Source organism: Varanus komodoensis, unplaced genomic scaffold, assembly GCF_004798865.1.
Source record: "Varanus komodoensis strain SLA01 unplaced genomic scaffold, ASM479886v1 scaffold12, whole genome shotgun sequence".
Taxonomy (NCBI): Eukaryota; Metazoa; Chordata; class Lepidosauria; order Squamata; family Varanidae; genus Varanus; species Varanus komodoensis.
The window spans coordinates 140,965-156,825 of NW_025335349.1; the positions used below are offsets into that span (position 1 = coordinate 140,965).

The window sequence follows — 15,861 nt, forward strand, 5'->3', positions numbered from 1 at the left end:
AATAATTATCTTGAACATACTACCCTGAACCTGGGGTTGATGTGGCCACTCAGACTAATCCCACCACCCTCAAATCCATGGATGAGCTGGCTTCTACGGGAATGTCTGAAAGAGTCCATGTGCAGTCAGCTGAATGCACTGAGAATATTCCCCATAGTCAGGAACACTGATAATGCTTCACACAGTTCATTGTATCCTCATTCCGTGGATTTACTACTGTCCATGTTTTGGGAGGGGGAGGTGTGAAGCAGGAAGCCACACTCAGCTTCCCTGCATGATCTAGAACTGTTTTAGATTCTGTTTTGTCTTGTGGGCTCAAATCAGTTTACAGCTATTTTTCCCACATGCTAACACTGACATTTCCAAGGGGGCACAATCTAAGTAACCAAATATGGAACACGATGGAGGCCAAAATAAGTTACCAAAAATGTTGTGGCTATTGCAGGTGTGTGTGTGTGATGGTCACAAACAGGAGCTACCCATCTCTTGCCATCTGTAACAGATCCCAAAGGACAGAAAAGGAGCAGCGGCTTCCACATGCAGCCACCTGTTCAAGGGTGATTTATTTTTTGAAGGGGTGTGAGGGTAGGATGGTTTCAGCCCTGGCGAGCCCTCCCCAGAGCTCTCTCCAGTCACACTCTTCCTCAGCGGCAACCGCTCTGTGGCAAGGGCGCTTGCAGATGGGCTGCCAGGTGCGGAATCTCATAGATACTTTAAAATCCAACCTAAAATCCAATATTTCAACCGTGTCACGTTCCCCCTCCCGTCACCAACTTTATGACCCAACCCCAGCATGAGAGGCAAATGGCAGGAGCGTGTGCAGTCTCTGGAAACGAGTGCCGCTCCGCCACCTCCCAGCCAGACACCTTCGAGGAGGCGGGAAAAGGACAGCCGACGGCTCGCCTCTCCTAGAATAGATTGAACACGCCGAGGCGGAATTTCGCGCCTTCCCAGATAAAACTTCCCAGCGGCGGGAAGGAGGAGAGAGGCGGAGCCATCGTGCTTCTGAGGCGGGCGGAGGGTGGAAGCCCCCGGAAGTCTCCCCGGTGGACATCAGCGGGCGAGGCGGAGCTGCCTTGTCGCAGGCGCTGCTTCCTTTCCACCCTCCCCCCTTGCCCAGGCTATGGAGCGGCAGGTAGGGGCTGGCGGGCGGCAGCGCTTGAAGAGGCGAGGCGGGGAAGCAGCGGAGGAGCGTGTCGGCGGCAACTCTCCCCGCCTGGCTCCCAGTCTCGGATGTTCTCCCCTCCGTGCCCTCCCATGCTGCTTCCTGCCTCAGCGACCCGCGGGCCATGCGGCTGAGCGCTGAAGCCTTCCTCTTCCTCCTTGGCTGGAGCCCGAGGGGCGGTGCCTCCTCCTCCTCTTCCTCCTCCTGCAGGTGGCCGCGGCGTCGCTGGTGAGGGTGGCAGGCGGCGGCAACCACAGCCCAACACGTTAAAGCAAGCACATTCTGCCGAGAAGATGTTGCTGTCACTGGCTCTGCACGCTTACTCCATGCGCTACGTGCTGCCTGCCGTGGTGATGATAGGCACTGCCCCCACCTACATACTAGCCTGGGGAGCCTGGCGCCTGCTCTCTACCGTGCTCCCCGCCCGCTTCTACCACGAGGTGGATGACCGGCTGTACACCATCTACCAGAGCATGGTGCTCTTCTTCTTCGAGAACTACACCGGCGTGCAGGTTAGGGTGGGTTCCATATTTGGTGGGGCTGGTGGCAACACGACTTCGGTGGGACTCCGTCCACCCCCTTATCCCACAACAGGCCTTCTCCCACTTGCCTAGTGTGCATCGTATGCACGTACAGGTGAGCCAGAAGAGGCAGCAGCTGCTCCTTACAATAGTTTCGCTGCCTGCCTACCTGGGTAAGGGAGTGAGTGATGCTGGCTCCTCCATGGCTATGCATTCACTCACATGCTCTTTCTTTGCGTGGTGCAGCTGTTGAGAGGCTGCTTTATGGATAATGTGGCTTTGGCTTCCTGCTTCCTTCCTATAAGGAGCAAACAGCAGCACCTTCAGGCAGTTCATTTGCTCATTCTGTCAGCAGTGCAGGAATTAGGATTGAACACAACAGGCCTAATCTTTGTTCCTGCACTACCTAGATAGAGAAAGCAGGCAAATGAAAACAGTTAGCTTCACCTGCAAGGAGTTGCTGCCTTCTCTCGCTCCCCTGTGCTTGCACTCTTTCCTTGGGCAGCATGGCGGCCCAGTGGCTGCTGAGCCCAGTTCTAAACACAGTGGACTCCCACATTGGAAGAGAGAGAGTGTGCAGGTGAACTTGTTGATATAGTGCCTGCTTTTTACCACAGCTCCTTCTTTCCCTTCCCATACCCCTCTGGGCAATGCAAAGTTAAATTCGGTCTCAGGTTCTCAGTACTCTCTTCTGCACCATGAAGGCAGGGTTCATACAGCCCTCTCTGAATGGTGTGGCAGACCACTTAATCACCCAGAGGGCAAGAGCAGGTGAGTAATCCAGTGTAGCTGGTGCCAAGGTACAGAACTCCCACCTTTGCTCACCTGTGGATCCTCTAGGAAGTAGAGCAAGGATGGATGGGCCTGTTGGGTGGGAGCTGAGCAAGTGAAAAATGAGTGAAAAGGGCAAATGCCTCTTTCCCTCTAGGTCAGGAATAGGGTTTTTTTTTCAGTTGAAGTATACTTCCTTTCAGCCCATGGAGGGCAGGGCAAAAGGCTCCCTACAAGTTTTCTGTCAGAATAATCCAGACACCATTGTTTTTCTCTCAGCTGCAAAAGAAAGTGACTCTGTGAGGTGGTGATCAACAGCTTGAGATCATTCCAACCCCATTCTCTTTTGAGAGACAGTATGGGGTGCTGATGATTTCCAGTTATTATTATCCCATGTCCTTTTCCTCTTTTTCACTTGCCACCCATGCACACAGATGAACACTTTCATTAATTTCACTCTCTCCCTAATTTCTTTCTCTGCCACCCAACCATCTCTCCTGCAGCCCTTAACACCAAAGTCTCATTGCCTCATTGGTTGTTTACAGGCTGCGCTATCACAAGTAGAACAAGAAAAAGAGATAGCAGGCAAGCATGAGTTCAGAAGCCCATCCACAGACTATAGCAGCAATGGTGCCTTTGCAAAGGAGGTTGCATAATTCCAGTCATCCCACTCTGGCTGGGCCTTCAAAGTCATGTGTGTGACTTCCTGTTCAGAGTTTACTGGGAGTTGCGAAGCGCATCAGGCCCTAGGAAAGTGGTCATTAAGAGATGTTAATGACCTAATGAATATTAGTTACATTTTTTTCCAAACAGACTGCTTAAAAATTATTTCCAGTGTATGTATCCAGTGTATACATATAGGTTGAGTAACAATTTAGATCCAGCAATGGCTGTGAAGTGAATTCTGGATGATGAAAGTGTAGTTTTATGAATAGCTACCTGATTAATAATTAATTATTTTCACAAGTTATTGTAGCATTCTTGTTGTTGGCCAAAACCATGTTCTCTGCAAATGGTGAACTAGTATGTTACAGTGCTGAATGCCATTTCACTCACAAGATGTTGCCGTTTGACTAGTAGTTTTTTGCTTTATAATATGCTTTCTAATATTCTGAATAACTTTCTAATTCAGAGCAAGGTGTAGGTTCAAAGGCAATTAAATTTAACTTATTTTCAACTCAAAATTGACTTCTTTTACCCCCCAAACATGTAATTTCAGAAGGAGGTAAGACTACAACTAATTGGATCTTGTGTGTCTGACACAACTTCCCAGCCCTTCCACTTCAATTTCACTTAATGATTTGATATAAATTTGCATAAAGTTTCATTAACCTGTGCTGTGTGTGTTCCAGGGATGTACTACCACAAAACTCTTTGTTGATCAAAATTATTTATCTAAAGGATGCTTTCTAGTTGATTTCTAAACACAATTCAGCATATAGTAAAAATGTTTTCAGATCACACCAGTTCCAGGTTCCAGGTGAGGAATTGCATTATAGAATAGTTTCTCCATCTTAAAAACAGAAACAGCACTTGTCTGTCCATAGAAGTATACTTGTCAGGGAAATGAATCCAACACGTGCTTTTTCTGCATGCTTGGAAGACTTTCCCTGGTGGAAAATGACTACACAATTTCCCAGCTCAGTTATGATTTTTTTTACAGTCCAAGGGCAGTTCTATCATTCAGTGCAAGCACTTTTTGCCTCCCCTCAGAGTCTCTTGATTATATATTATGCCTGCTATCATACTAAGTTCAGGTTTGTCTTATAAACCTTAAAGGTAGTGGCCTAAGGTTTCATTCCTCCAATGCAAATTATGTTGTGCTAGTATAAGGCACCTTCTGTGCAATGCCCATAGGATTAGCTTGCACAATAAGCTTTCCAGGGAATCCCATAGCACAAGCTAATGCTATGGATCATGCACTACAGTTCTGGTATGCCAATGCAATGTAATTTGCGTTGGCAGAATGACACTGCTGGACACCATCCATGACTTTAGTGAACTGCATATACCAATGGAAGCTCTAAATATTTATCGGTGATGACTGATGTATCAGAGATATCCTGGTCACAAGCTACAGCTGAATCAAGCTGGTTCTTAGATGGAAGATTTTAACCATGTCTGAAAAACTTCATTTAGAAAAGTCCATGTAATTTTGTTGTACACCTGGAAACAAAACCCTTTTGTTCACTCTGCAGACTTGTAGTAAGGTCTCTAAAAAGTTTTCATGATGTTTCAGAGGTGTATCATGGATGCACCTTGTGTAAGGAACTATCATGGTCCTTAATTTTATTTACTGATCTGTTTCCCATTTTGAGAAATCATGAAACTGGCCTTCCATAAATAATTGAACAGAAATTAAAAGGAATTATGACAGTAGTTAAACTTTTTGGAAACTTTCGTCATGTTCCTTGGGGAAGTCTTTTAATATCTCACTACCTAAAATCCTCATTATTTTGGAGTATGCCCTATGTGGCCTTGAAGGGCTCAGTTCTTGGGTAAGGACTGAATAGGACTGAAATGTTGGGTATTCATAGACGTACAAATGAAGACAAGCTCAGCTACATTCTGATATTTCAAGGAAATTCAGATGAACAACATAGCATTTTATTGTATGTGATGATGTGGGACTTGGTGTGTTACAGATTCTAATCTGAGATAAAAATAATAAAATTAATACTACAGTCTATCCATGGCAATATCCATGAATAATACCTTGATGTTCATGGATAGTGTATAACAATGTATATGGTTTGAAACCAGTCTTACAATATGTACATTATAGACCATCCCTTCCTTTCTTCTGTAGAATCACTCTGTCCTTCAGAAGTTCTAATTTGACCTTATCTGTGCATCTTTTGGCATGTGCTGTGTTTTATGGAGTTAAGAAAGTAGATTTTAATTGGGAAAAGGTCAGCACAGCTGACAGTTGCTCTCTTCCTTAATAATTTTGTGTGTATATACTTGCATACAGAAATTTTGACCAATACCTGGTGCTGGCCACCTTTAACTTGGAACAGCAGTACAGTGGGTTGCTTAGGACGCACACCATATTTCAATGTGATGTGTCCAGGGCTCCACATATCCCTCTTGAGTTTTCCATGACTTGCAAAAAAATGCAGAGGTGAGTATGGGTGCTTGCTTTTCTGAAGGCAGGAGCGATACAAGGGATGTGGAAACTTTAAAAAAAAAACCCTTAACTGTCAAATCTTTGTGTGTCAAGGATTGGGGGAATGGATGTGCCAATGGCACTCACAAATGAAGGCTGGCTAAAATGATTAGCAGAGTTTGTTGTGCCCCAGGCATCTAATTCTTCAAATATTTTGTTGTCTTGAAAACAGACCCAATAATGCAAAATCTTGTCCTGAACATGCACCCCAAATTCATCTTCAGAAAAGTGGTTGTGTATATTGTGTGATACATATTCTCTCCTACAACTTTGAAACTGGTGTGGGAATTGAAGTGTCTTTCAGACTTAAAACAGAATTGTGTCATAAATGTGTATACCAAATTTAATCAACAAGGTTTGTACAAACTGATAACCGGTCATGCACAGAATCACACAATGCCCAGACTCTGTCAAATTTCCACAGGGAGTTATACTACATAGTGGGCTGTTAAGTTGTACAAACCCAGGAGAACAAATTTATCATGGATTGCTGAGACTGACTATAGAGCCATTTAACAAGAGCAGCAAAAACTCCTCCTGCTTTTTGCAGTCTTGCTCATGCCACCTGCAGCCTCCTTTGCCAGGAACTGCCCCAACAGTGTCCAAACAGCATTTTGGAGAGTTCCTCATTTGACTTTTTTTTGGATTATTCAAAGATAAAGTTCTTTTCTTCAAATATCACCGAATACTTATGGTGTCTTGTCTGTAGACTTTACCCTAAACTCTCAAATGGTTCACTTTTTAGTAAGGTTCTTTGTAGAGAATTTTACTGATTGGAAATCATTATATAAAGTTTTATCCATCACCTCACTATGTATAGAAAGTCTTGACCTGATTTGCCCATAATGCTAATCCACATGTTTAATTCTGTGTTACAGTATATACAATCATGACAGTGTAATGAACTTGGTTTGTTAATCATGAATAGTCCAGAAAGAGAACTTATGATTTGTTGTTAGCAATTGAATGAGCTAACAACAAACCATTCTTTCTTCTCATGTGTCCTGCAGTCACACATTCAGGAGGCAACTGCTGATGAGTAGTTTCTGCATGCCTCCATCTTTCCTCCAAATGGCAACATGTATTCCACCAGCCTCCATGGCTGAGAACTCACCCCAGCCTGCAGCACTGCTGCTTGCATCACCCAGCTCTCCCCCATTGACCCTCACTCTCTTTTGGGCATATTTTCAGCTAGCTGCTGCCCTCCGCCCGCTCTGCAGAGCCCCCGTCTTCTCACTAGAGTAGCTCATAAGGAGCAACAGAGCAGCAACCAAGCATGGCTGCCTCCACAGTCACTGCTGCTAGAGGAGCTCCTCCTCCCTACCAGTAGGCCACTGCCCCCCCCCCCCGTGCATATTGCAGAGTGGGAATGGGGCAAAGTAACAAAGTGAGGGGGCAGAGCTGCAGCATGGCAGCTGGGTATTGGGCAGTGTGTGCTGGGAGGGATGACTTGGAGAGCAGGGGCAGCCCATCAGCAGCCTGTCTGGCAGCGACTCAGTGTAGGTGAATAGGGCAGTGGAAACTAATGGCTGGCTTAGCCGCGGCTGCTGAACTTGCTGGCTGAAACAGGGAACCACGGAAAATTATTGTAACCAGCTTCAAGCTTAATGGGAAGCAGCGCTGAAATGTTGAAGCCTTAGAACAAACTGTTGGTTCTCTGTGGTGATTCATGGTAATCAAAGGCGCCACCTTTCATCATCTTCCAGTATTCACATGTATCAACATCCCTTCCTTGCCATGGCTTGTCATTGTGTGTGAGTATATCCCATGTGCGTATGGGTGCTAAGTTGAAAGTAAGCAGTGATGAAATCACTGAGATTTGTAGCTGAGTAAATTTATTTAAGCAAATGTGTTTAGCACGTGGAACAATAGTACTGGTACTAATAGGATCAGCCATTTGTATCATTTGCTAATAGACAGATGTTTAAACTCTGTTCAAATAAGGCTACCAAACAGATGTTTGGTGGTCCCTTCACTGAAGAGCCATGAATGAAACTAGTGATCTAGAGGTGAAAGGTTTCTGCATCCTGTTATCCTGTGTGATTTATATTGAAAATACTCCCATCCCTTTCCCCTCATTCATGAGTTAAGAATAATGTTTTCCAGGATCCCCCCTGCCCTGACTTTGTATTTAAAATTGAGGGAGAGTATTGAAAGGATTTTTTGCTTGCACAAAGGGCATTCAAAGTTGGAAGTGGACTTCCTGTTTAAGACATGTTACGTACTCCCAATTATGTCACTGTAATTTTGTGGCCATGTTAGCATGAAATCTAAACCAGAATTGCAAAATTTTCTCTCCCTTTTCTCTCTTTCCTAGGTAATTATCTATGGTGATTTGCCAAAAACAAAAGAGAATGTGGTTTATATGTCAAATCATATATGTACAGGTTTGTATACAGTTTTCTTGCTGATAAGCACTTTTTTCCAGAAATGGATATAAAAACATATGTCATCAGTGCGTTATTCAGACTGCAGCATTCCAGGTTTAAATATTTGTGTTTCAGATGAACATATTGACTATTTCAATAAAGAGGAGAAAGTTCAATGCATACAGTTTGACTTCTAAGTTTTGCAGAAACAAGCCCATGTGGCAAGGTACCTCTAATTATAGGAGCTTTTGAAGCACCATACAGTTTTATGTCCAGTGATGGCTTCCCACTTGCTGTAAGCATTTCTGCTGCAAAGTGATACACTGGACCTTCTGTATTCCGCTATTCACTGCAGCTTCTGCATCCCTCAACAACAGTAAGGGAGATGGTTCAGGACTGCAGTAAGTAGGGACAGCCGGCAACACTTGGATTCCCTTTCTTGGGCCAGCAGAGTACTTCTCACTAGTGCAAAGACACTGTTGGATACAGTCCATAGATTTCCATAGTGGAGTGGCAGCACTGAAAATCACAGTGTACTCATGACAAGCTCCACCAAAGGGTTATCATCAGGACTTAAGATCTGTATTTAAGGATTTCCTTATTAACAAGACGGTAAGAGTCCTGACTCCATCACTCACTGTGCATCAACATCAAGTGTCCATTTTGAACTTCAGTATGTTCATCACAGAAAACCCGAATGAAAATTTTAAAAATAATACTGTTCAGCTTTTAAGAGCACATTCCTTGACATCATGATATATGTTTGGTTGGGTGTATATCATATAAAAAAGTATTGGTATCTTTAGGATATGGATCTATTCTCATTCTCATGCCCTATAGATGCCCATGTCAGCATGGCTATTGGTTAGAAATGATGGGAATTGTAGGTCATTAGTTCGGAGGGCACCAAACTGAGGAAGGCCTGTGCCGTGTGGGCAGTAACTTGAACGACAGTGGTGGTAGTGTTATGAAACAAACCTTGTAAGATTTGGAAACTAAGAAATAAATGAAAAAATGAAATTTTGAGGAAGGATGTGATGAGATACGATTGTGGAAAGATCTTCTCTTGTACCTTAAAAACAAGAAATGTTTCTTGTAATAGAATTTGGGTATTAAATATATTAAGAATGGTTTTAAGAAGTGTTTAAATGTATGCTTAGAAACATAAATGCTTGTATTTTGGCTTTGCAGTTGACTGGATTATAGCAGACATGTTGGCCATCAGGCAGAATGCTCTTGGACATGTTCGATATGTTTTGAAAGACATATTAAAATGGCTTCCTTTGTACGGGTGGTATTTTTCTCAGGTAATTCTTTAATGTATTTCCATATGTTATTAAATAGCTACTTGCTGCTTTTTTTGACACACATCAGTGATTAACATGTTTACTCATAAGTAAATACCATTGGTTTCAGTAAAATTCAGTCCCAAATAAAGTATGTTTAGAATTGTGGGAGTGCAGTATTATCCTTGTTATTTATGTATATGTTACGTACTTAAAACCACAGATTTTGACACTTAATTCTCTTTCAGGTGTTCTGATTTTATGTGCATGCTAGGGCAAAAGCATATCTGGTTCCCAATCTGGCTTAACTCTCTTATCAATTGAAACTTAACCTAGTGAACTTGGCACATGTCACACTGAGATAAAATAGCATGTGCCTGGGTCCTATATGTCTACCAGCATGGTCATAATTATGCTTCCTTAGAAGTAAGTCAGATTGCATTCAGTGGGACTTATACCAGGTTAACTAGGTATAGGATTTCCACCTTGGATATAAGGGGCCTTTGGAGCCTAAGGAGTGACTTCCGTTGAACCTGATGGGACTTACCTCTGAGTAAACATAATTAGAATTGCACTGTACGTTAGCTTCTAATTAATTAAAAATATAGCTAATGCGACTTTCATCACACTTAGTTCTGTGATTATGCCAGTGAAAGTACATTATCTCTTATTTCTGGAGTAGCTGAAGTATAATGTAGTAAGAAAATGGTTTGTTTAGGAGAAAAATCTGTTTAATATATGCCTGTGTATAATAAAAGTGGTGGGATTGTGATTCCCATGTCTTTGTCACAGTGAATATTTAGATTTAAAAAGTAGTCTTCATATATCAATATTTGCTTAGAAGTATCCTTACATTCTCTTACTCCCTTTCCACTTTTCCTTTTTTTCCCGCTACTCTAGTTGAGCTTCATGTGGATTTCATCCTAGTAGGCTATCAGGGTACTCTAGTGAGCTGTGCACTCCATTAGATACAATAGTTGAAATTCAGAAGATCTTTGGGAGACAAGGGGTAGTATTTCTCATTAGGTGAATGCAGTTCCATGTCTGAATTAGTGCCATATATTGATAGCAGAAAGAGGAGGAAAAGCTACATTGAAACAGTTTCATTTCTGTGCTTATAGCCCAGTGATGCACACTGCATGTCACAGCATGTTGGCCGTAACCAGCAAAAACACAGCCAGCTGGCTCCATTGTACATGCCACCAATTATGAACACCAGCTATATAACCATTTCGGTGGGTGAATACGTTTCTTTATTTGGAGTGATCCTGGAGATGTTTTGTGCTGCCAGCCAAGAAGAATAAATACATATATGTTGGTATAAAGTAGCTGAATTTTCATTCATTAGTCTTGTATAGGCTTTTTCCTGCAATTGTTAAGCCTGTGGTAGCTAATAATTTCATGATTTCACTGCCACTAAAGCATTTATTCATATTGAAGGTGAGGTTATATGTCTCTTTTAGCCATACTATTTAAAACCACTACAACTGTGCTAAAGATAAAATGACATTTCCCAGGACCCATGTGAAGGCCACTGAAAAATGCCTGTGTGGCTGTGTTCCATGTGAAGCCAAGCCCTTGGTTGCGAGACTGTCCATAAGGGTCTGAACCATACTTAAGCAACCGATAAATAGTTCCCACCTGGCAGTGTGTTATGGATACCTCTGCCAGAGGCCTATACCATTTGAATCAGACCCTTAGGATGCATACCACACACTAGGAAAATGGAGGTTCTGTTATTACGGCAGCTGCCTCTGCAATGGGAGCTGTTCTTATGGACTGGGTTGTTGTGTGGATTCATGATGCAAACCTTAAAAATGACTATTTTTCTCGATGCCAGTTGAAAGAAAGTTGGCAAGACTGTGGCAAGCCATTCACCTGCAGTAAGTTGCCAATGATAGACAGCTCTCACACTGTTGCTGTTTTGTGTGTGCCAGCCACCAGTCATGATGCTATTTGACCTGGAAAGGAGAACGTGTGAATGCAGGTGAATGGCTTGTACCATATGGGTTAAGAAACAGGGAGGTATAAACTGCAGCAGTTTCCTTATTCACATACAGGCAAACTGAGCAACTGGAGTTGTTTTCCCTGGAGTGAGAGTTAGGGGCAAAAAGCACTGTGTATATTTGCCTATTTCCCAGTACACGTGCTACAATGCTTTTCTTTTTATTCTGTTCCTTCCTGAAGCTTCTGGAGTAGTTTCTAAAAATTAAGATAGAATACAGTTTTAAAAAATCCATGGCCACTTCAAACTAGCTACAGTTTTCTGGCAGTAATTCTTAGACAAGCTTGCAGTTATGCATGTTTTAGCTTAGATGTGTCTGGCCAGTGATGGGAGCAATGTTGCTCTCTTCACCTTTGCAGCCAACTAACTCTTGCATAAGAATTCGTTCTGGAAAGGATAGGAAACAAATTAAGAATATGTGATTCAGCTGGATCAGTCCAAGGACCTATCAAGCTTGGCATCCTGTTTCCCTACAGTGAACAGCAGGTATTGCTCCTCTCACCGGTTGTCCCTCTTCCTCTACCCCATGTCTTGAGGGGCAGATTCCCAGAAGCTCTCCATCTGATGAGTGACTGTGAATGGACTTTGGCAACAGATGTGACGGGTACACACTTGTTTCTGCAGCCACCCTAAGCAATGTTACTTGTTCCCACTTTGGGATTTTTTTTACTTTGCTCTCCTTATGTGTTCAAAGTCATTTGTCTGGTTGAATATCCTCCTGAATATTAGTCTGTCAAACAGTCATATCCTTCCCATTGGGGTGGTGATATGATTCAAAGCTGGTTTTCCTTTAGAACATGGTGTGCAAACATGAAAAACATTTGGATGTTTTTCATGTCATTCAAAGAGCAACTAATAGGAGAATGCAGAGGCTGTATTAATAATTCAGAAGCACAAATAGCGATCTGTGAATGATGGCACTTACTGGTTTGCAAGAAAACGTACTGCATTGCTGAGAAGGATATACAGAGTCTACGCTGCCAGTTGACTTGTATTTTTCTATTTTCCTGGTCACGCCAAATCCTGTAAAAACATAAAAACACTTCCTCCTCTTCCTGTTGATCCTGTGTCAGTGATGTCACTCACACTCAGCTAAACTTTCCAGTGACAATTAATTACAGAATTGTGATGGAATGCATATTTCCTACCTCAGATAAACATCCTGTTGTGAAATATATGTTTTGAATATGAAGAAAACAACACAAGTTTAAGGAAAACATGCTGGTGGGGGGTTCTGTTGGTCTACAAAACAAGTCCTTAAATCATTGAAAGAACATGAAAGACCTAAAAATGATCGTCAGACTCCTGGACATATATTCTGACATACAATTTAATGTTGCTTATGCAGTAGAACTGATAAAGTGGCAATGTATAGGAATAAGAAATAATACCTTAAAGTATATCAAAAAATAACATTGTATTCAACTTACTGTTTAGAAAATGGGTGTCTCCATGGTAAACATTTTTGCTTGGAAAGCAGTCCAATTGGTTTCAATGGAATTTTCAGGCAAGCAACTGTATGCAAAATTGCAGTGAAAATATAGAGTAGCATTGTCTATGGAAATAACTTAAATGCAAGTATGTGGCCAGAAAAACTTTTTTACTAATATCTTTGCTGCCCCTCGCACAACACACTTTCTACTTCTCAGTCAAGGGCCCCTGAACATTTTATCCAGGGCGGACATTTGGAGGAATCTAAGGAATATTTGAGGAGGGAGATGTGAGGCATAAGTGTGTCATGAACTCATTAAAATTACCAGCCTGTTCCATTCAATTAATGTATTGTTGGAACTACAGTGAAGACATTTTTTTGTTAGGAATCTGAAAGAAGAGATCAATTTTTGTTCTAATGGTAAAGTAGCCTACAATTGAATAAACTAGAAGAGATCATCTCTTAAGTTTTGTATCCAGTTCTAAAATACAGAATACAAATGGATTCCTGCAACAAATCGTTGCAGTGGACAGTGCCTTTGGGCTTCAGCCGCTTCATTTTCTCCATACACACATGCGTGCAGACACACATACACATACTGGTAGTTCACCTTCACTCCCTGAAAAAGACAGCCACTGTTCTGTGCTGGCTGAGCATGCCCAGTCCCCATGGGGCCCCATTTTGGGTGCTTCCTCTTCATTTTGAGTAATGTAAGTGGTATTGTAATGTTGTAAGGAAAGTGACCTCAGCTATATTAAAACATTTGATTTCCCTATTGATTTCTGTGGGTAGCTTCTAAGTTAGATTGCTTAGTGCATTTAAAAATACCTTCTCTGTATGGCACAGGAAATGAACTTGGATGACTTTAAAAGGTGATTAAACTAGTTAATGGAGGATCAGACTAATAAATGGCTACTAGCTGAGCGGTTTCTGCATTGCTTGCAGTGCCAGGCAGTGTGCCTTTGTATGCCATATGCTGGGGAACATGAGTGGAAAGATGGGGCTCGTGTCCTGCATGCATTGCATGCTTCCTATAGACACCTGATTGCTAGGAACAGAATGCTAAACTAGATATGCATTTTGTCTGATGTAGAAGAGCTGTCTTTGTCTTCTTAATACTTTATGCATATCTATGCATCTCCACACTACTGAGTTATACTAGAACTACTTGGAAAGGGACCTCCCCCTTAAAGTTTCCTCAGTTTTTAGCTCCTGCTGATCTGCTTCTTGTGTATGGGTGCTGTAATTTTGGCTCCCTTTGTGCAAGCAGGAAAATGTGCTTCAGAAATAAAGAGTCATCGGTTAGACTAGTGCACTACAAACAAAATACTTTCAAATAGTGGAGTTAGTCAGGATATATCTTAATAGAAGATCCACCATTAGGAGTCTTGTGGCCTGAAGCAGAAGAGGAAGCTCTGGAGACTGTTGCTCATGGATTTGAACTGGGCTCATAAAACCCTCAACCACAGGGTAAAATTGTACGTTAAAGCAGTGGAGCTGTGAGAACGATACAGTAACGTGTTTTCTTAGGCATGGTTTAAATTTTAAATGATTGAGAATACATATGTCTTGATGAGTCCATAAGAATGTGAGCTGAGAAGTATGCTTTTCCAATTTCACAGAACTAATGACCCTACAGAATCGCTTTCGCTTAGCCTCAGCTTCCAGGCTGCGAAATGTGGGGCACTTTGAACATAGTCTCTCTACATATTCTAAGTATTAAAACAATGATTCAGATATGTTGGGTGGCCCACTTTACCCCATAGGTTGATGTATGCCATACTTCGTGGTGAATTATAGTGTATCTAAACATCACTTTTACTCTGGTCTGATACTTCTGAATCCTGCTTCCTGGCCTTGGTCTCATTATTCATCTTCCCTTAATACAAATATTAATTGTTGGCTGTTTTATATTGCCAGCAATTGCTTTCATGGCTGACATTTATTTTTTGGCTGAATTTGAAATTCTGGCAGTTGAAAAATATATTACTTCATTTAGTCTCCTGAATTAGCCAAATAAGGGAGAAACCACAAATCTTTACAATCGAATAAAATCCAGTAAAATAAAAATAAAGTTTGTCAGATTGATAGTTGAAATAGTCCAAATTTTCAGCAGGTAAGGTTTACAGAAGCCAGCTGGAAAAGCAGTAATTGATATCCTTGCCTTTGGTGGATATTTCAAGTGCTTGCTTTTCCATTTCTTGGCAGTTTCAGCCATATGGACAGAAGAAGGATTTGACTAGGCTCAAAGTTCTGTTGATACTGGGTTTCTAATAAAAAGTTACCTTATGAATAAGCTGTACTGTTATATTTAGCCCTTTAACAACAAAGACAGAGAGGATGAGAGTAAATGTATGGGAAAAACTGTGTTTGTGTATGCATGCATGCATGCATGCATGCATTTATTTTAAAGGTAATGGAATAAGAAGCCATGTCCTTTCATGCCATATTCCATATGACAAAAATATTTTTTCTGACTTGGTATAACAGAGCAATCTCTGTGAGTTGTTCTGTATGGGTGTTCATAAATTCATTAGAACTGTGTATGTACATGTTTCTTAAAGCATCTGTAATAAACATTAAATTGTATGTAATGTTATTGATGAAAATTTAAGCTATCTTTTTCTCCTATTGGTTTTGCCTTGTTCCTGGAGAAACCATCCAAGAGTTAGCTAGTAACACTGCATTTGGTGTATCAGTTTTGAAAAATGTTAGTGCCCAAAATAATCAAGATTGGAAGAGCAGAAGGATACACTCTCCATTTATTGATGAACTAATAGAAAGATTAGAGACTCTGGAAGAGTCTTAGAAGATTTTCTTTTTTAACAAATTAATCCATACTAATAACTAATAAAATAAAACAGAATTAATTAATTTAATTGCTAATCAAATAACATACTAATTTCACTCTCTCTCCCTCCTTTTCTCTTCTTCCTTATCTCTCTTTATTTTTTTCTTCTTCTCTTTTCCTTTCCCCCCTACCGTTTCTTTCTTTTCAGTGTTTTAACACTTCCTCTAAGAAAAAAAATCTTGGGAAAATACTGTTTTTTGCGGTCTTAGAGCCAAATTGTTATGTATAAATTTACACTGTTTAATAATCAAAGAAGAAAGTGTATTAAACATATAAGTAGAGGAAGAAATAC

The 15,861-nt window shown here is 41.4% G+C and overlaps 1 protein-coding gene across 1 annotated transcript in view; it reads left to right on the forward strand.

Moving 5' to 3' along the window:
- Nucleotides 1-1,102: 1,102 nt before the first annotated feature.
- AGPAT5 (1-acylglycerol-3-phosphate O-acyltransferase 5) overlaps nt 1,103-15,861 on the forward strand; it is a 29,190-nt gene continuing 14,431 nt past the window's right edge. The window contains exons 1-3 of the mRNA XM_044422120.1: nt 1,103-1,677; nt 7,944-8,013; nt 9,187-9,302. Of these exons, the coding sequence (XP_044278055.1) occupies nt 1,459-1,677; nt 7,944-8,013; nt 9,187-9,302 (405 nt within the window). The 5' untranslated portion in view covers nt 1,103-1,458. The remainder of the gene's footprint in view (nt 1,678-7,943; nt 8,014-9,186; nt 9,303-15,861) is intronic.